The 20,962-nt window shown below is 43.4% G+C and overlaps 2 protein-coding genes across 4 annotated transcripts; one reads left to right on the forward strand and one right to left on the reverse strand.

Moving 5' to 3' along the window:
- Positions 1 to 1,853: 1,853 nt before the first annotated feature.
- CCDC58 (coiled-coil domain containing 58) lies at positions 1,854 to 11,723 on the reverse strand. 2 transcript variants are annotated; one of them, XM_032098694.1, is made up of 5 exons: positions 11,125 to 11,349; positions 10,347 to 10,472; positions 9,711 to 9,857; positions 7,365 to 7,424; positions 1,854 to 3,847 (listed from the first exon to the last, which is right to left on the reverse strand). In XM_032098694.1, the coding sequence occupies exons 1-5, from the start codon at positions 11,332 to 11,334 to the stop codon at positions 3,797 to 3,799; spliced, it is 594 nt and encodes a 197-aa protein (XP_031954585.1). In that variant the 5' UTR covers positions 11,335 to 11,349; the 3' UTR covers positions 1,854 to 3,796. The 2 variants fall into 2 exon arrangements, with proteins under 2 accessions (XP_031954585.1, XP_031954586.1); XM_032098695.1 differs by lacking the exon at positions 11,125 to 11,349 and adding an exon at positions 11,502 to 11,723 and having other exon boundaries at positions 3,544 to 3,847.
- On the forward strand, positions 11,620 to 19,965 carry FAM162A (family with sequence similarity 162 member A). Of its 2 annotated transcripts, none has more exons than XM_032098696.1 (5): positions 11,620 to 11,878; positions 12,909 to 13,028; positions 15,274 to 15,382; positions 18,489 to 18,597; positions 19,702 to 19,965. In XM_032098696.1, exons 1-5 carry the CDS (start codon positions 11,863 to 11,865, stop codon positions 19,786 to 19,788), a joined length of 441 nt encoding a protein of 146 aa, XP_031954587.1. In that variant the 5' UTR covers positions 11,620 to 11,862; the 3' UTR covers positions 19,789 to 19,965. The 2 variants fall into 2 exon arrangements, with proteins under 2 accessions (XP_031954587.1, XP_031954588.1); XM_032098697.1 differs by lacking the exon at positions 11,620 to 11,878 and adding an exon at positions 12,048 to 12,146.
- Positions 19,966 to 20,962: the final 997 nt, after the last annotated feature.

Consider the following 20,962-nt stretch of genomic DNA (forward strand, 5'->3'; position numbering starts at 1 on the left):
AACACTGCCATGAAAAGAACAGCTGCCCCTACTCCATCTCTTGCACAACATGGATAAGCCGGTGAGCGTCCCCCCGTAGCGTTTGAGACGCAGCTGGTATCGCGTACCAGGCCAGCCTACGCGCTCCATCGGCACGGACGGCAGCTTCCCCTCACCTCACTGACTGCTGTTATCTTGGAGAATCTCTGCTGGGATACCACCACTGGCATTTCTGTACAGCCTTGAAGCTGAGTAACGTTGCACCATGTACTATTCCAACACAGAAGGAACAGATCTTTACAGCTTGCAGGCCACTACTCCCTGGTGTTGTTTAAACAATTTTAAGAGGTACAAGCTACAGCTGATAAAAACACCAGCACAGTAACAAAATAAAGCAAACAAAATAAAATATTAAAATTAAAAATAATAAAAATTTTAAAATTAAGAAAAAAACACCCACCAAAATCCAAACCCCAGGGTTATGTATTTGCAAGTCATTTTTAAACCAGGAATGAAGTCAGCTCTGTAGAAATGACTGTGAAAGCCAAGTCAGTAAGGCCAGTCTTCTGGTTTCACAGTGACAAGACATGTAACTGTGACTGGACATGACACATGGTCTGAACGTCTACAAGAGCTTCTAGAGGAAAGCAGCCCTCCATGTACCAGCCGAGGATCTGTTTTCATCATCACAGGAACAACAGCCTTGATTTTCAGTGTGCTGGTCTGCAAAAAGGTTTCCCCTCCTGCTACACACCCTGATTTTGAAAGATTTCTGACATCATACATGAACAAGGATCAAGAGAAACCTGACCTTCAGCAGCACAAAGTTACCATAGCCCAGCCTATGCTGAGCCTCTTCCTCTCAGTCTGCTTCAAGACAACTGAATTCTGCTGTTGAAAATGTCCTATAAAGAAATTACCTGTTTCATCAGTTTTTCATGCCTGCAGGTTGCAGAAGACAACAGCACTGAGTGCCAGAAAAAGAACACCTCTTTCTGTTTCACGGAAGGAAATACACACAAGCTTGAGAGGACTTTCCAAGCAAGCAGGATCTGCCCACCTCTATTCACCACTTGCAAGCAATGGGAAAGCCCCAGCAGGAGGCAAGACACCCACAGGACTGTGGACAGGGCCATCAGTTGTGCTCAAGTGCCTTTACTTGCAGAAATAGAAGTTAAAACCAGGGAAAGGATGAAATCCTGCTGTTTGTAGGGTCCACTATTTGACCCCCATATGACAGCAAACAGCCCAGTAATTTTGTAACTAGCTCAGTGGTAACGTTGAAGCAAGGTTCAATCCCTGACTAAGCAGGATCCTGGAATCCTCAGGGGTCCCTAGACACAGAGCATTTACCTGCCTGTGTTCAGTGTGGCACACAGCTCACACCGACGCCGTCTGCACACATCACAGACCATCCCACTCCACGCGCAGCTCTGAGGCGCTCAGGGAACAGCAGAGCCGCGTGCTCCTGCCCCGAGCCCCAAAGCGTGGCGTGCAATTCCATCCACTCACCTTCGTGTTCCATCGAGCTCAACAGCAACATTCAAACAGCTTCTGAGCCACCTGATTTGCCATGGACTACTGTAAGAGACAATCCTCTGTGCTCAGAGAAAACTAAATACAGCAATTCAACTTCTTAGTGCAAGCCTCTGTGTGCCAGCTGCCAACAGCCAAAGAAGGGATCTTGGGGATTTAGGAGTCTTCTCATGGTATCAGTTTTTCATACTCAGGTTTGTATAGGACTACTTGCTTGGCCTTATATTCAAACTGAAAATAATTCTATGTTGGGCTGATTTTTTGGGGTTGCAGGTTTTGGGGTTTTTTAACCGTTTCCTCATAACAAATGCAAAAAAAAAAAAAAAATCTGTATCACATCCATTTCACAGGTCATTTATCACAGCATCTGCTTAAGAAGCTTTCCACAACAGCTGAGCAAACATCTGGATGGATAAAGGAAGACAATAATTAATTCTCATTACAGTCTCTAGTTTATACAGAATAAAAGATTATATTTCAAGACTATTGATCCAAGTCTATACACACTCATAGAAGTTTCTATCATACAACTGGCTTAAAAGGAAAATTTGCCCTTGCAGTTGATCCAAACCCTAGAGAGAACAAATATTTTAGACACCTATACTAGAGATCAATATTAAAATACCAACTTTGAAATCAAAACTGACTGTTCTCAGCATGTCATTAATTGATGTGTCCTGTGGAAATTACATTAGTGCCAATTCAGCCCAGAGTTCTGAGCAGTATTTGATTGACACTTTGATGATAAACAATTATAAGAATTTAACAGTTGAAGAATGAACACATTTCTGCTTTCAGAGTAGCAGAACAACAATAAGAAATATTCAAGAATGAGTGCTCCAACTCAAGTAAAGTTCTCTATAAAGCAGTTGCAGTACCTTGAGAAAAAAATAAAGACAAAAAATGAAGTTTGAACATTAGGATTTACATCCTCAAAGACTTAAAATATGTTTCTGCCTCATTCCCAAAAAAAGGTGAGATGAAATTACCCTGGTGTCTAAAAATAAAAGGCCCCCAAGCAGTTTGAGTCTCTACTGCATAAACAACGGATAAAACAGATGCTGCTGCACACATCTTTGCCAGCTCTCAGTAACACAGGTACATTCCTCCATTTATTTCCCACTCCCTATATATGCAGAGCTTTAGGGATGTGAGAGTATATCCAGTAACCTCATTGCTGTTGCTGAATTCCAAAGTGTTTGCAAGACAGGTCCTGTATTTTTAGGGCTCTGTTTAAGTTCAGTGGTTCTTAAAGTCATATCACTAAGTAATAAAACCAGCTGGCAACCACACAGACCTTGTCACTTGACTGTCAGCCAATCTGAAATAAATACAAAATAAAAAGTAAAAATGTAAAATATACAGGTGTGATTGCAGCAATTCAGCTTTCCTCCTACTTATCTGCCTTTAAATGCTGTGTTACTGCAGGGGTGCTGCATTAAAGCTTTCTAAACACAACACCATGGCCAGGATCAACAGGATCAGGTATGCACAGCTGCTTCCTCAGCTCAAACACAATTCACCTTTACAACTGATCTTAAAGGTTCCAAGGAAGGGACAAAAAAGGATCCCTGGACAGTCTCATTCCCAAATGAGACACATCTTCAGCTCCAACCCAAAGTGGTTTTAATCTACACCACATTCCCTATATAAAGGAAAACTCCAGAACTTGGTAACACAGACCAGAAGAGAGTAAGCAACAGATGCTGCCTGTCAGCATTGCAGGAGCCATGGCAAACCTGTATCCACACACAACACGGGGCCACTGCTGCTTGTGTTGAGCAGTTCAGAACAAGGCTGGTAACTTCTTACTTTAAGCGATGCTGAACTTACTACACTTGCTGATCAGTCTGCAATTTTCATTTCCTTTCAGGCTGTAGCAGATTATTTCCACAAAAAGACCATGTTCACTGGTATTTTAGTAGGCACCAGCTCAGGGAGAGCCTTGTTCTCCCTGCTCAGGATGGGTTTTACTGTTTCTTCCCCTCTGGGATCACTGCAGCTGTGGAAGTTCAAGAAAGATGCCAGTTTTGCATTGCATTTGAAAATTGTTTTAATACTATAAAACTCATTTGTTCACATATTTTGTACAAAAGATGAGTTGTTTTCTCTTAATTACAGGAGAATCATTTCAAGATTGAGAATTCAGCTAAGTAGGTCCAAAACAAAACAAGACTGGGTTCTACTGGTTCTGGAGGGTCCCAGTTCAGCTCACCCAAGGTCTCTTTCCAGTTTGGCTCTCACAGTTATGGACCACCTTGATGGAAAATACCCCACATCATCATTGACTCTTCGGAGGCTTGTAGTGAATTCGGCACCGCTCGTTAAATACCTGAGACACCAAAACAGAAGAGCAAAAGTGAATCAGCCCCATCCAGGAAATGAGCAGAACTTCACAGACAGTTCAGGCAACTACCTCTTCATGTAGCACCCATCTCAAGCTGCCCAGCTCTGAGGTATCAATGAATGGCACTTACCAAGACATCCATCTCCATTCACCTTCTCTCCTGGCTTTAGTAAATCCAGAGTTTGCAGCCTAATGCTGGGACACTGCACAGCACTAAGTGTTCTCCCTCAGATAATGCAGACTCTTAATCCTGGCAGCCTGTTATCATCAAAAATGGTGTTTTTAAACATCATTTTGATGATGTTATCATCAAATTTTTTTGTTTTTAAAAGGGAGGGAAATAATCACTGGAAGGCTCCTGAATGGTAGTGTTCAGTCAGGTTCACTCTGGCATTCAAATTTGGACACTGCATTCCTGTTTTTCCTGAGCAGGCACATTTTAGATTGTCATGACAGCCAAGAAGAGGGGCAAGGGCTCCTGCAAGCCACGTGCACACTTCCAATGATCTGCCTGCCTTTGCCAATGCTACCAGCATGCCCTGCAAAGGGCACACCACTCCTGCCTCACTCACCTCTGGCACCTTCTTTGGGTAATATTTAGCCTACAGAACTGGATACTGAGGATCGTGTATATTTAGCCTGAACTGCTGCTGGCCTGCCCTGAGGAGGGCCAGTAAACGTGACGATTTAAAGTAAGGCAGTCTGAATCCAAAGCAAACCACACAGGCTCCCACCGAGGCTGCAGGTGCTCTTCACAAGCCATTTTGTTATCTATCAGTTTTTATCCAAACTCATCCAGCACAAGTCCTGAAAGTGACACAAGCACCACCCAACACCAAGCTGAGGCTCTGGCAGATGTTGGTTGTCCCAGCATTCCCACAAGAGCGTATTTTGCCAAGCTGTCCAGGGATTTGGCAGACCCAAGTGCCTGTGACGATCAGGATATGAAGTTTCGCAAACTCTCCAATTGGCTTTATGTGCAAAGTGAGTGGACTTGTAATTTTGGGAAAGTTATCCAACACTTTATATAAATACACTATTTCAAGCTCTATCTTCCTACAATCTTCTACAGCTGATCTTCTTATTCACAGTTCAGAACCTATGGCAATTTCAGCAAAAGCAAAGCTTGAAGCATGCATTAGTTACAGCATTGGTTCTCAACAATTTTGGAGTAATTTTCAAGTTCCTTTCAAATTTAAAAGAAACAGACGTATTACAAACTGCTTCGTACTGCAGAAAACAAAACCTGTGATATAGTTTCTTTCACACATAGAAATTGTGCTGCCATTATGTTACCACATGGAGTAGACACCTCTGGAAGGGTTCAGATGAGGTAAAGGTTTGAGATCACTGATAGGAGGGAACTGTAGAAATTAAGAGCAACAGGGGGTTCCAATTCAGAAACATTTTAGTACTAAACAAATTGCACCATTTTTTGTCCGCTGTCTGTTAATGACATTTTAATGGCATGTATGTCTAAAAGGGTGCTGGAAATACTCTCTAAAGCACCACAAGGGTCTCTAGCATCAAACAACACACCAGCTTGCTTGCTATCATGCAAACTTTTAAAGTGTCTTTAACAGTAACTCCACAACCTACGGAAGGAAGATCTACGCTGCAGTCTTAACTAACACTGCCTCCTACTTTTAGGATAATTGAATCACAGATCTCCAGTTACTCAGGCCACTTAACTCCATTGGCCTACCTCTGAAGTGCTGTTCTCATTTTTCAGATATTTTTCAGCAAAAGCAAGGGCTGAGAAACCTTAACATTCATGTTATTATGCAGAAGTTTAATTTTGCTGGCTTTTACATATTTGTACAAACCACTCCAACAATAAACTCCAATGTGGAGGTGCTGGACAGAGACTAATGCAAGTGTCTTGTTTGAAAATCAATTCCTTTTTGGTATCACCCAAATTCCACTGCATGCATTTCTGTAAAGTAGCATCCTTCTATATGCCACTATTGCTAGTCAGCCAGCGTTTAAAAAACTGTTTCCTAATCAGATTTTTCCAATCAGTTTTCAGTTGTTTAGGGTTAATGGAAATACACAGGTGTACTTTCCAACCACAAGTCTGCAAGAGTAAAACACCAGCCTGCACACCAATAATCACTTCCATGTAACATATTGCATTTGGTCCGCAACCATGACTGGTTCTAATTCCATTAGTGGCATTTTCACAGGCAGCTAAATGAGCCATTTATGTGTATATTCAGAGCACAGTATAGCAGAGCTGGAGATAAAACCCAGAAATATTTATCTCTTCAAGCCCCACTCTGAACACTGGCTGAGGAATACACTAGCAGGCTAAAGTACCCCTGCACCATGCATACCTCACTGTTTATAAACTCTCCATCTTCATGAAAAATTAGACAGTTCTGTCACCAGTAACAGCTTAATGCAGCTACAAGAAACCCCTGGGATCATTACTAAATCTGGTACTTCAGAATGAATATTAGGGTGGGGGCTGTTCCCCTATAGCAGTGTCACCATAAAATATTTGCCCCTAGTGACCTGCAACACATTGTTGTTAAGGCTGTGTCATTGCTTAACCAGATCTGAGCAGGTTTAAAATTAAACTGAAGTGCATGCTTAGCTTTTTGGGACAGTACAGAGGTGTACTGATGGCACAGCATATGAGGAAAACTGTGTAAATGCTAATTTCATCAGCCTGCACTGAGGTTACTGAAAAACACCCAAGACTTAAAGCTGTATTGGTTTTACACTGGTGCAATCTAGGGGACTAAAATCATGAAGTTGGGATTAAAAAGGAAGGTGCAGCTAGTACTAGCTATTTGCCAAAATCCTTTTTGCATTTAGAGAGGAAAAGAGGTTCTCTCTGCCATATTGAAAGCTCTGAAAAGCTACACCAAACCAGAAAAGGATGCCAGATGTGAGATGCTGCAGTGACACAATACAGCCACTTCAGAATTTAAGCTTGGTGTTAAAATCACCAGCTAGACTTCGGGGCCATCAATCCAGAGGGTGACCTGCACCCTCTGCTGACACAGGAGAGCAACGGCAAGGCTGCCCTTTGCACCAGGGAGTGTCGGTTCAGGCCTGAAAAAACTCCATCAGGAAAAGGTTCAGCTTCTACAGCCGTACCCTCCCCTGGGCTCTGCTCAGAGTTGTGATCAGCACCAGATACAGGCAAATGTGAAAGACCCATCTCTCTGATGCCCAGCAAAGCTTCTCAGAGAAGTTACCACAGAAAAGCCTACAAAGTCCTCAGCCACTGGGCAAGGGGGAAAAAGTGACATAGGGAATAATCCACAGTCCTTTCTCCCCCCAAAATCAGATGCTTTTCTTCCCTTGGCAGTGCAACTGAAAAGCTTTGATCTCTGCATCAGAACTGGGAAAATGACTGACTTGAAGCATTTGCCCCAGCACTGCCCTCATCTATTTCTAGTTAACCTGCTTCATAAGGCACCAGTCCCACACCTGGAGTGCAGGACTGTCTGTTGGGACAGAACATTATCACTGTTAAATCACTGAGTACCTTCCAGCTTCTGTCGTTTACCACTTCTTCAACATTGAGCTCCGACTGCATCAATTTCAACTGCAGGAAGTAACAGATAAAGAGGTTATTGTCAAACAGCTCTCCCTGCAGCCTTCAGTATTTACTACCATTGCAACTTTCCAGCTCCCAACCCCAGCACCAGGTGCACACCTCCTCTGATGGTGCAAACCAAAGGGCACAATGTGTAATCACCCTGGGAGCCTGGCCCTTCCAGTCAGCCGGTGCTTGGGGCACACACAAGTCTGCAAGGGCACAGTGAAGGCAGACTGGCAAAGCAAGCCTGGCAGTAGATCCTGGTCACTCGTGCTCTATTCCTAACTACTGCCCAGCAAGATTTGCTAGCAATTAACTGATTAACATTGATGGCTTCACAGGCATAAATAACTGCACCTAATTCAAGCACTCAGCACAGAGAATGCCAGGGCTGGGGAAGGCTCTGCAGCCTCGAGTTGCCACTCTTGCATTATTAGAGTCATACATGGAGCTGGCAGCAAAGCTAGGAACCCAGCTAGGATTCTAGATTTAAAACTAAGGTTATGAACAGACCCTCTCTGCTTCATTTGCCATCTATTCAGTGCACTGACCAAAAGGGGTCTGCAGTCTGATCACGTGTGCTCGTGCTGTCTGAACCAGTTCATATTTTATGCCATCACTGCAGAATAAATCAGCTCTACACAGATGCAAAAGCTCTGGCAAGAACTACCACAATACACAGTTGTTGAGCACTTACTTGACCCGTGAGAAGGGTTAGAACCTTTTCACACCTATTAGAAACCCCAAGGGGCAGGTGTGGCAGTTGTGTTCAGGTAATCTGGTCCTGAAGCAATAGTAGGAGATACAAGAATCATCTGCCATTTCCTCCCATATTTAGGATGTATTCTTGTTGGAGTCTTTAACACAACAGACTAAGAGTCAGAGTTTATCCATTTTCAATACATGGTTCCAATTAGAGGCCTGGTGAACAAGTGCAAGGCAAGACAGCAATCCCACTAAAAACTTTCCAAGTAAGATATCCAGGCACACAGAGTTGCTACAGCTGTTGGATGGACTTTCCCCAACTCAACAGGACTTCAAACTGTTTGAAATAACAATCCAGCATCCACAGAGTGACTGGATGACCGGGATAAGTCTCTATAAAATAAACACTCAGAGGATCTTTCAAAGAAACTGTTGCTCCAAGTTCTCCCATTCAATGCCCCAGAAGTAATAATTTTGCATAAAGTCCTCCAATTTGTACAATAAGCAGGATGAGAGAAACACATATAACAACGGAAAAAAGATCTGTATTGCAACCAACTGAATAGATATTTGAAATTCTCAGTCTTAAAACTAGGATATGTTCTGTCAAGATAGCATTTCCAACTTGTAGAAAAACACACCTCTCATGGTGAGCCAAAAAAAAAGGCAGGGGGATCACACCTCATAAGGTCCAAGTACAAATCTGAGGTGATCTCATAATTCTGAGATGTTTCTAAATCATGGATTGCTTTTAACATTTGAAGCTACCTCTGATCATAAAACACTATCATAGTGACCTTCCCAGTGCTTTCAGTGAGAAGTTTTGGGCTCAGTAACTAAATGATTTAAAGAATTGGTTCTGCCAACAAAATTTGTAGAAAATATTAAGCTACCATTCTAGTTTTCCAAACTAGTATCCATCCTTGTTAGCAGTTCAGTAAGTGAGGCTTTAAGAATAAAACCACGCACTGCCACACGGTTCTCTCAGTATCCTTTTCCTTACAAAGGGGCCCTGGAATTGGGGTGAGAGCTTCAGTGGGGTTCCTTTCTCCATTTCTGATACTCAATCACCTCTGGTCACCTCTGGTAAAGTACACTTTCCACCCAGAGGCCAGAAGGTTGAGAGGGCATTTGCACATTAGAATTCTGTAGGCAAACCCAGAAGTTTCTCTCACACCATCACAAGGTACTCCAAATATTAATCCAAGAAATACCAAACAGCAAAGAAGTGGTGTAAGTGGAATTCAAGGTTGCCCAGGAGCATCTTGTAGAGGACAGGAAAAGTTAAGCTGTGCCTCAGTGGTGTCAGTCAGAGAAGGTTAGAATCCACCATGGGGAAGAACACGTGTTTTTCTATGGCATTTGTGTAAAAGAATCTCAGAAAATGCTCCACTTGCAGGATGAAAGCAGCTCTCTGCCTTGAGGCCTTGGGATAATAGTTCTCACAAGACCCAACAAGAACCTTGGAAAAAAGACTGCGTGGCTCAGGATCCACTTTGGGTTCTCTCCATCACACAGGTCCTTCCATTTGGGAAAGATACCGTCTTCTTCCTCTCTAAGTGATGTCTAGAAGGCTCCACCACTCACCTTTGTCTGCTCTTTCCTGAGTTGCTTTAATAATGCTGCATCTTCATGGGCCTTTTCCCTCTCTTCTTTGAGAGTTTTCACTACAGTAGAAGTCTGAGAGATGCAGTTTTTGATGATTCTTTCTCTACTGGTGTGAGCATCCATCAGCTAAGTGGGGAGAGAAAGAAAGTCACAGTGACTCATCAGGGAATAGAAACCTCTAAGTTACAAGTTTAAAGAAACACTTTCTAAAGTCATGGTATTGGAATTCATAATCCACATGTAGGAAACAACACTGCTTTGAGCAGCAGCTACTCCCAACTTAGACTATTCTGTGGTTCTTGTTCTTACCAAGTTGATCAAAAGTCAAAGGTAAACATGAGAAAGAGCCTTGCACACCAGTAGGAAAAGCAAGCATCCTTTTTAAAAGATCCTCAAAGGATCAGTATTGCAGAACAAAGAATTTCCCAGCATGGTTTTAAACTGAAGCAGTTGTTACATACACGGGTGCGTGGAGATGTTGAGCAGGACAGTTAGGAATACACAAAGCAGGATCTACCAAGGCAGTTTTCCTCACACACTGAGGATGCTTTACTGGCCACTGCACATGAGAAAGCAGCAGGAAGGGAGCTGGAAGTGGAAGGCGTGTGCACTCACAGACTGATACAGCTCTTTACACGTCTGGCCAGGATCAACTTTCCCCACAAAGGAAGCTGTTGGAATTGTAGTGTTTAATTCATGGACAATTCTGTCATCGATCGTCCTCATCACTCTGAGCAGCTCCTGTATTAAAAAACAGAGAGAGAGATACTTGGTTATGAGAAAAGCCTACTACAAAAAAATTCGCATAGTTAAGCATTTTAATAGAAACTAAACAGGATTCCTTACAAAGAGTAGAAACACACCAAAGGAACAATCCCACATGCAGGAGTATGTGCTGCAAACCACGGAGTTTCCCTGGCAGCAAAGGCCAGAGCAGGGGTGAGTAACCGGTGTCCCCTGAAGTCCCCTGGCCCTGCAGGCAGCTGAAGAGCCTCTGCCCAAGTCCCCACCCCCGTTTCCAGATGGGAAACTGGGCACAACCTGCACCAAAACGGCAAACTTTAAATAAAACACCCCACCATTCCAGGGGGCGTGAAGCTGAGCTGGGGGAGGTTTAGGTTGGAACACACAAAAAAGTTTTTCACCCAGAGGGTGGTTGGGCACTGGAACAGGCTCCTCAGGGAAGGGTCACAGCACCAAGCCTAACAAAGTTCAAGATGTGTTTGGACAACTCTCTCAGGCACACGGTGTGACCCTTGGGGCGTCCTGTGCCAGGTCAGGAGCTGGACTCGATGATTCCTGAGGGTCCCTTCCTACCCAGGATATTCTGGGATTCTGTGTTCGAGGAACAGGCCGGTTCCCACCGCCCCGCCGGCCTGGGCCCTGCTCGCACCGCTGAAGACACGGGTGGCACTTCACGCTCCGTTAAACGCCGCGGAGGCGCCCACGGAGCTCCCGCCGCCCGCGGGGGCTCCCGAGCCGCGAGCGCTCCGTCCCGGGAAAAGGACCCGTGGGGAAGGGGAGATACCCGGCCCCGCTCCTGCCGGAGGGATGAGGGACGGGGAGCGGCGGAAGGCCGGACCCTGCTCCCTTCCCGCCGCATCCCGCCGGCCGCGAGGCGCGGGGTGACCTCGCGCGCGGGGCACGCGCTCCCGCGGGGCCGTGCGCCGGGAGGCGGCGGGAGCGCGCGGGGCGCCGGAGCGGGGAGGGGGAGGCGGCGGCAGCGCCCGGCCCAGCCCGGCCCGTCCCCGCCCGCCCCGCGCGGGTTACCTGGAACTCGGCGAAGTCCTCGCAGCCCGCGGCTCCGCTGGGCGCCGCCATCCTGGATCGGCCGAGGGCGCGGCGGCGCCCAATCCGGCGGGGAGCCGGGATGACGCGCGGGGCGGAGCGGGGCGGGACCCGCCGGAGCGCGGCCCCCGGCGCAGCGGCCCCCGACGGGCATCTCCACCGGCAGCGGCTTCGCGGCCCCTTCGCCTCCTCCAGCTGCTGGGAGAGCTTCGGTCGCCCCCACCGGAGGCGGTCCCGGCCTCGGCTGCCCCGAGCGTCCCGCGGCGCGGCTCCCTCCAATCGCGGGCCCGGGGCGGGGCCCAGCGGTGACATTGAGGGCGCCGAGCAGGGCCGAGGCAGCGCCATGTGGGGCCGCGCCGGTGAGTGAGGCAGGGAGGCACGGAGTGACCGAGCTCTGGGGCCGGGCTCGGCCGGAGCTGCCGCCCGTTCGCCTTCTCCCCGGGACCCCGAGGGGCCGGGCCCCGAGCGGGGTGGCCCCGGCCGGCGCTGTGGCGGGGGTGAAGCCGAGCGTGAGGGGCCGTATCTGATGGACTGGCGTTAAAAACAATGATAGGAGTGGGGCTGTGCCCACTTTTCTCTGAAGAGCTTGAAAAGAGTCCGGTTGCGTTGGGGGCGACGCCTGTAAATGTAAATTACTGGTTTTTCAGAGCGGGAGTGTGTTATACCTCGAAAGTAAAGGGCCTTAGGAGAGACACCTTCAGACAGCATAATGAAGGAAAAAAAGAACTCATTTTATATTTTTTAAAGTGCCCTATTTGCCTTTCAGAGTTAGTTTGCTTGTTTCCTTGGGTTTTTTTCCAGAATTTTTTCATTATATTAATTAACGCGTTGAAGTGCCTTCTTTAAAGGATGCTTTTGTATATAAGGTGCCCTGGCCTTTTCTAATGCACTACAAAGTAGTTGCCTCTTAGCGCTGCAAGATTCTGCTTTTTTTGGCTTTTCCCTTGACTCTGTCAATGGTTTTGGGATGTGACAAGATTGGTAGAATGCTGGTGTGGGGTCCTTGAAACAGCACCATCCAAAGCATAGGTATAGATGAGTTCCCGGAAATTGTGATATGTAATGTGCTTTAGAAATTGCTGGTAGGATGTTATCTTGCATTCTTTTTTTTTCCTAAATGAATTTAATTGCACTGACATTTTTCTACATAAGGTTAATGAGCAAGCTCAAGGCATAGCTTATAGACAAGTTTTAATTTCTTCAGTAAGCTGTTACAACTAACTCTGATACTTCTTGTTAAATATTACATTTGTACCTATCAGTTTTCTTTCTTGTTTTCCTCTTGTGTTAAAAAAAACCCCGAATGCTTCCATTGAAAAGCTGGTATTCCCACTTTCTACTACTTTGAGTTAAATTTGGCCTCTTTGCTTCCTCTGCTTTCTCTTCCAGACAGGGCTGTTAAACTGCTGGGAAGAAATATTCCCTCAGTTCTGAGGATGACTGAGGGAGTGGACCCGAAGATAAGCAGAAGGCTGTGCATTAAACCCCAGCAAGACCTTCAGTCAAAGAGTAAGAGTCTTTGATAAGATCCTGGAATGTTTCCTGCTACGAAATACTCACATATCCATGCTGCAGTTATCAAACAGGAATTTAGCTGACATAGATGTTCATATGATTTTGTGAGAGCAAGTTCTGATCTTTAGACTGAAAAATGGAGCATTCAATTTAGTAAAGTCTTGTTTTCTGACAAAGCCAGGGGTCAATATTTCTTCTTGTGACGGTCACAGAGCTTTCACTTTGTAGCGGATCACCAGGACCTTGTCTGGCGTACACTCCTACACTGAGGCTCTTCAGCTGTGCTCTGGAACTGTCTGTTCAGCCCCCTGTAAACTATTCATGTTTAGGAATGTTGTGTGAGCTAAAAGACTTTTGCAGTTTTTCAGAGTGCAGCCAGCTCCAACTGCTCCAAAAATTGAACGTGCCCTGCAGGAAAGAGTCTGAATTGGTTCATGTTTAAGGGTGGAGCTGGCCAGGGAAAGCTGAGGTCATGGAAATTTTTTCACTATATATGGGACAGTTACTCTGCTCCCTGTGTCGCAGGTTCCTTATGGCCCACCCGTGGCACACAGATGTGAAGCATTTGGCATAATTCTGTGTTAAAAACAGAATTCAGCTGTACTGGGACAAAAGGTGTCCTTAAAAGTGTGATGTCTCCAGCAGGGGGCCGGTAAAGGAAGTCCCTTACATTTTTGTGAAGACAAGTGGGAATGGTGACCTACAGCAAGAACCTAAGGAAGAGAATAGGAAGAGGGCTCCTCTATACCACTGTGCCAGAGGTGGCATCTTGGTGTTTAATAGTCCTCACTGTATTTTTTTTTTTCCCCACAAATTTGCCCAGTTTCTTGAAGCTGGATGTATTTTTAGCATCCACATCCTCTAAGAATGTGGATGCTAAAATTCTCTAAGAATTTCTTCTCTAAGAAGAAATTCCTCAGCTGAACCATGCTGTGAGAGAGCCAGTGCAGTCTTGTGGGTTTTTTTTAACCCGATGTGCACTGTTTTATAATCTGGTTTTCCTTTATTCAGTACCCCTTCCAAAACAGGACCTCATTATAACCCACACTCCCAAAGTCTCTTAGAGTGCTGTGTTGGGCTGAAGAGAGCTTCAGTCACTGCTTTTCCACGCCAAAGTGTCTCAGTCTGTGACACTGCTTCTTACATGGTGACCATTCCATACCTGTGGCTATCCTTACCAGTGTTCTCTGTGCCTGTTCTATTTCAGCTCCCTCTAAGTATTTCCCATGCTTTTCCAAATGCTGGAGTCACAGTTTTACACAGAGGCACAGTAATGCTGTTGTGCTTGTCTGTGCCTCTGATCATTGCCAGTTACGCTGTTTTCCTTTCTGTTACTGAACATTTTGCCAAAACCACTGTGAAACCCCGAGGCCTTGCTCAGGCTTAGGTAATGATTAATGACAGTGAGGGTAGAGTCTCCCATTTGTGTGTGAACCCGAATTGCTTCCTGTTTATATACTAAGGAGTTCCCAGGCCAGTTCATTGACTCTGGCTTCCGAAGCCCACAGCATTTTGGGCTCAACCCTCTTCTTTATGTTTTTGAATAACGTGGCATTGTCAGCAAAACTGTGCATCCACTCCACGTCCTAGATAATTCGTGAATCCATGAGGGAGAACACAGCCATACAGGACACTGCCCGTTGTTTAAAAGAAAAAAGGAAGAAGCTGTCTATCTCTGCACTTTGTTTGCTAGATTTTAATGGTACGTTATATATGAAAAGCTTCCCCTGTTACATTATGAATATTTTGTATATGGAGTTTAAAAGACTGAACTGAAAATTATGTGTCTAATCTTTGCCTATGGTCATCTGTTTATTTATACCTTCAGATAAAATCTTACACTGCCTGAAAAAGTTAACATTCTGTGATGTTATATTGGCTTTTCTATCGCTGTTCCATTTATTTTTTTTTTAACCTTATTTAAATGAAATAGAAAAACAGCACCTTAGGATGCTTAGACACTGGAGCAGCTTCTGCATATTTAGACCTGCAGATACAGAGGTTTTGGGAAGGATTTGGTCTCTCTTACATGGCTTCATTTGAATCTACACTTACACGTTTGTTAATCTGTGGTACGGTTTTCATTCTCTAACCAACTCTAGCAATCCTATTGAGAGTTCTGCATTGCTCGCCCTAACTGGTTTTGTTACAGCCCTGGCCATCCAGCCTCTCTGACTGGTGTTTTTGGTGGTGTTTTGTTGTTTTGTTTTTGTTTGTGCGTTTTGTTGGGGGTTTTTAGGTCGATCTGCTTCGGGGGTGCCTGGATACAAGCCTACAGATTGGGAGAGAAGGTTTTTGTTGTGGGCAGGCCATTTCAAAAAGCCAGAGGATATACCAGAGACTGTCTCGTAAGTGTCGGTTTTGAAGCTGTAAAAGACTTTGTGCAGAAATAAGTTACATGAATGCAACTCCAGAATAACTTTTCTGAAAAAGCATGGGTTTGCACAGCTGAAAAATCTTACCCTGCTGTGTTTGGTGTGTCATCCTTGTAGATGAAATGACCTGAGCAATTCTCTTGTGCTAAGATAATGTGTCCCTCTTGATTTTTTTTCCCCCCTTTTTTTTGCAAAGGGATGACCAGTATTTATCAGTTGTTTCATTACAAAAACGTGGCAGATCCGTTCATTGTTACTCTTCTCTCACAACTTGAAAGCTTTTTTCAAACATTAGTGTGAGCTTTTTCTAGTGTTTTTCATTATATGTCAGTATCCCGCTGTGGGAAACTTTCATATATACAGCTATAAAATAACTGAAACTCATATGAAATACTTATTAATGAATACCTAAAGGGCATGGGCCAACTTCTTTACAGCTGGAATTTAAACTGACAAACAGTGTAAAGGCTCCCTAACCAGATAGAGTCAAAATTTCCCTGTTGTTGCTGAGTCCAAATGTCAAAGCTTTGTCCAGTGTGAAAAGTAGAAAATAAAACTGGATATTCTGGTTTGCACATGAAAAATAAAGATCAAACTTATCAAAAATAGACAACTATTCATTTAAAAACATTCCCAGTGGTAGTATAGTTATCTTTTAAAACATGCTCATAATGCTTTTAAATACATGTATTTATTTAAATTAAAAAGAAACAGTAAATCTTGCACTACTTGAGTAAGAAAATGACGTAGCTGCCCTCTAAATATTTTGTCTGTCTGGATGCACCACGTGAGAATTGAAAATCCACCCCTGTATTTAAATGTATCACAATGAATGAATTCTGTTTAAGTGGAATCCTTCAATTCTGTATTGAATAATTTCTCTTAAAATTACATTTGAAATACATACAGGAGTAAATTATTATTCATATATATTTGTATACCAAGCATTTGTTATGAGTGTTTTTAAGAAAACAGCGTTAGCAAGAGTGATTGATTTCAGTAGTTTATTGAAAGGACAAACCAACTTCTGATAAAAGCTGACCATTTTTGCAAGTGCAAAGGGAATTCTTTTTATTTAGACAAGTAATTCAGCCAAATCTGAGAAGACAATTGAGAACTATAAAAGCACAAAAACTTGTTTTCATGTTCTGAGATTAATTAATCTGAGGTTAATTGTGGGTTGTAAGGGCTTGTGATATAACTCAGTAATCTTGTAAAATGTGGTGAAGCAACCTATTTATTAAACAAATGTTAAACTTAGCTACTGAATTGATTTTAAAATGCAAGTTTTGTCCAGATATCTACCTTTTGCTCTTGTAAATTCTTAACACATTTAAGGTATTCCCAAAATTAACTAGCAAACTTTTTTTAATCCTACTACTGTGCATTTCAGCTTAATTGCAGCCTGCACTCAAGGCTTTCACTGCAGATTATTAGCAGAAGCAAATAACCTGGATGCTAAAATTAACCATTAGTTCATTATGGATGGATGTGTTTATTCCCTACGATCAGAAATCTTGTACTCAAATCAATATTCTGACAAAAACAAGAACAAAACTTCTCTCTCAGGTCCTGTGGGATTTACCACACTGAACTGTCATGGATCCTTAAGTATCTTTTTTTTTTCTTCCAAATACAAGGGTCAAAATTTAGTAAAATATTCCATATTCACTCATGTTCATGTTCAGTACTAATTTCCCAGTTCCATTGAATTCATTTTCCACGTTAGTTTTGGGGTATAATTAACCTAGTTTGCCTTTTATTCTTTTCATCACACTATGTTGGTGCTTTTCTAGTCTTCTGGAATTTTATCATGTGCCAAATGTAATCAGTGAGAATATCAGACCTCCTTGAGAAGGGAGCCATCTGCTCTGTTCTGCAAGGAGAGTTAAATATACAGGGTGTAGGTCTTTGGTTATTGTGGAAAGCACTTCTAAAAAGCATTAATGTTTCACTGGCCCTTCTTGCATTGTTCTCTCTAACACAAACTTGAAATCTGCCGTAACCAAGATGGCATTTGAGTAGAATGTCCTTCAGAGTTTAACTCAAAATAAATGATTTGCTTTTTACTCTTCACATGTACAGCTGGAAGGTGTTAGTAACTGCTACTCTTCCAGTGGAAGACTTCTGGTTTTTAAAAGACAACAGCACAATAGGCAACAGGTTTCCCAAAAGGGTAGTACAGCTACTGGTGTGGCTAGGTAAGCCCCCTGGAATTAAAAAAAAGTTAAAAAAATTTAAAGAGTTCCTCTGTCCAAAGCTGATGTTGGAAAGCTGACGATCCTCCACACCTCCTTAGCTTCTCAGGAAAGCAGGTCACTTTAAGACTATTTATTCCAGCAGGAGTGGGAACCACTGGTCTTTTACCAAGTTCTCTTCAGAACTTCTCAGGAGTGCTGCATTCAGCAGCCTGTGTGTCACCTATAGCACTGTCAAGTCCTGTAGCAGAGGAAACACCTTGCTGGAAAATAAGACTGCATCATAAATGAAACCATTTTGAAGTTCAGGCAGAAGAAATTGCAAAGCTGTGATAATGCTTCCATCTGCTCAAGGAACTCTCAACTGTTAAAACACCCTATTTTGGGTTTTACCATGCTTCTGCTATTGAGAGAAAAATGCATGTTTTACAATGTTAAATACCTCACAGTTATAATAAGGATGAGTTCTCCCTGACTTTGCAAGTATTGGAAGATGGTAGTGAGCACAGAAGGAGCAGACAGTAAGAAAGATACTGCATTAGTAAAACCATCCCTCTCTTTTTCCAGTTCTTTCCATAATGAACATACATACTTAAATACTGCAGCCTTCCTCCTTTGCATGGCAGTCAAGTGGTCTGCAAAGGCAGTATTTTAACAGCTGAGTAACCAAAGCTTAAAACTGCGTTTGTTTCCAGCTTTGAGAGGAATGCCTTTGTGACCAAGTATCTCCCAAGGTACTTAGGGATCAGCGTCTCCTGTTCTTGTAAAACTTTTAGCATTATACAAACTACCGAGACAGCACACTAGGAGAAATTAAATAATTAGCCAAGTGAATTATTTGGGTCTCTGATGATGAATCTGTTCTTTCATTCTTTCTTGAGGCTTGAAACAGTGAGAGCAGCAAAGACCACGCTGCGTGTGAAGTTCAGCTATGTCATGATTGCCTTGACAATACTGGGATGCATCATCATGGTGGTCAGAGGGAAGCAGGTAAGCACAGAATTTGGGCTGATGAGGGCAATTAAATCTTCATATAAATTTCTCAGTTCCTCCATGGATTTTTAGTCCTGTGTTGCTTTGGGGGTTTGGGTTGTTGTTTGGTTTGGGTTTTTTGTCACTTTATCACTGAACAAAATTTTAACAAGTCCTCCTGGTTCCCCAGAAGTGACCCTCATTGACTAATTCCCATCAGAAAAGGATGATGGCACTGTTAAGATACTTCCTTTAAAAAAAAAACCAAACAAAAAACCCTGAGTGTAAAGCATTTGCATGGCAGAAGAACCTTATTTGTTATGCTGCCTTTCTCTGAAGCCTTTCTTCTGATGACAATGCTCAGGTCTTCTTTCTATGGACTGCTAAGTGTTCTAGAGAAACCTTAGAAGGAGTGACAGTCTTAACCCCAGCACTGTGAGCTACTGAATGTCACCTGACATTTCTGTCAGGATTTGTCTATTAGAATGAAAAGGATGCAGCACTCTTAAATGGAAACAGTGGAAGGATTTTTCCTGGTTTTAACAGCAGAGATCAAACACTGATGGTTGCCAGAGCATTTTCCTCTGTACTGGAGTAGTATGAATGCAAACACCAGGAAGAGAGGACAGCTACTTCGGAATCCTTTTCAAAGCAGCTGGAATTGTTTGTGTTTCCTGAGATGAGCTCAGTTGGCCAGGTGCTAATAATGCCAAGGTTGCAAGTTTGATCGCCCTGTGGGCCATTGACTGAAGAGCTGGAATTGATGATCTGTGTGGGTCCCTTCCATGTCAAAATATTCTGTGAATCTGTGATTGTTTAACTTTTGATTTGTTTCTAGTAACTCTGTCTTGTGAAAATCAGATCAGTATTACATTCTGTGCTTCTGGTCATTATTTATCTGCAAGTGCCTTGACAAAAGGGTTTACTTTATTCCCAGAGAAGTAATTTACTTTCAGCCAAAATAATCTCTCAATATTTTATTTTCACTCTCTTGGCTTCCTGGCGTTAAAACTGACAGAACTGTGCCTTGGTAAGGACAGGCCAGGTATTCTGTAAGTTATTGATTCACGCTTCAACTCTGTGGTCCTTCAGGTGATAACTGATGATCTTATCACGTTGTAGGCTATGAAAAGACATGAATCGCTTACGAACATAAACTTGGAGAAGAAAGCCCAGTGGAAAATGGAAAGCACATCTGCTAAACCTTAAGGGGAAAAAATGAAGAGACCAAGGACTGGGGTAAAAAAGCAAAGTCCTTTTCAGCACTGAGAGGAGGATATAGTCACATCTTTCTTGTCTGTTAGTTCTGTACACTCATGTTCAAGAAAGAATGAATACGTTGTCCTGTAATCAATAAAACCAGAACTACCTATTTTCTTTTCCTAATGACTGCCCCTTTCTTCCTAACTCTTTTCTTCATGGTTAGTGGGACAGGACACATGAGCACACTGAATAAGCAATGTAATTGTTTCCCACGTGCTGTGCACCAGACCAAGCATCTTTTGAACTACTGCAGGACCTGCACCTGCATTCTTGGTACCAAGCCCCTGCGTGAAGTCTCATGTTCTTACTTACCCCTTACAGAAAGGTCACTGTAACACAAAAGGACAGTCCACTTGGTTTCCACTTGTACATCTGTGCTTGTACAAACAAAATACCTTCACTGGCCAGTCATCCGCTACCACTGGCTATTTCAGGTCCCCTCAGCAAGAATGGAACTGTATGTATTCTGTACTGGTACTGGCTACTTCAAATAATCCACATGTTCTTCTTTGTGCAAAACAGAACAATTATTAAGGGAGCCCTTGAACCAAGAGTTAATGCAAGTCAAACAATAACATCAGCAAAATGATCCTAAGTTATTAAAAAGTCTGCTTCCCTATTGTAGGTCCTATTATTCTGACTCTATTTGTTTAACTGAGGATAACTTTCTGTGAAGAACTGCCTGCCTTCAATAAAATGAGACGAAGAGTGAAATAGCATTCTAGAGAACCACAGTGGTGCAGCTGACACCCTAAGAGCGGTCCCACCACAGCTGGCAGTGAGATGAGAGAACATCCAAGCTAAGGGAACAGAGATGACTATTTTGAGGAATACTGAGCAACAGCTTCAACTTGTACTGTCAGATTTACTATTTAGAGGCACATTAGTATCAGAAAGTCAGTCAGTTCCTGCTCTCTGCTACTAAGTTCTTTCTTTACGAATCTCATTTAGATTTATACATATTTTGCTCTTTTAAATGGTTTAAATGTGCTTTCACGATGCTAGGCCCACCTAGAGATCACCTGCCTCAAGAGTGCTATTTCTGGCATTGAGCCCAGTCACACACTATTCATGTTGAACAGCCTGCAGCAACCAGGGAAAGTATTTTCCTTCTTCCTTT

This window comes from Corvus moneduloides, chromosome 2, assembly GCF_009650955.1.
Source record: "Corvus moneduloides isolate bCorMon1 chromosome 2, bCorMon1.pri, whole genome shotgun sequence".
In the NCBI taxonomy this organism is placed as follows: Eukaryota; Metazoa; Chordata; class Aves; order Passeriformes; family Corvidae; genus Corvus; species Corvus moneduloides.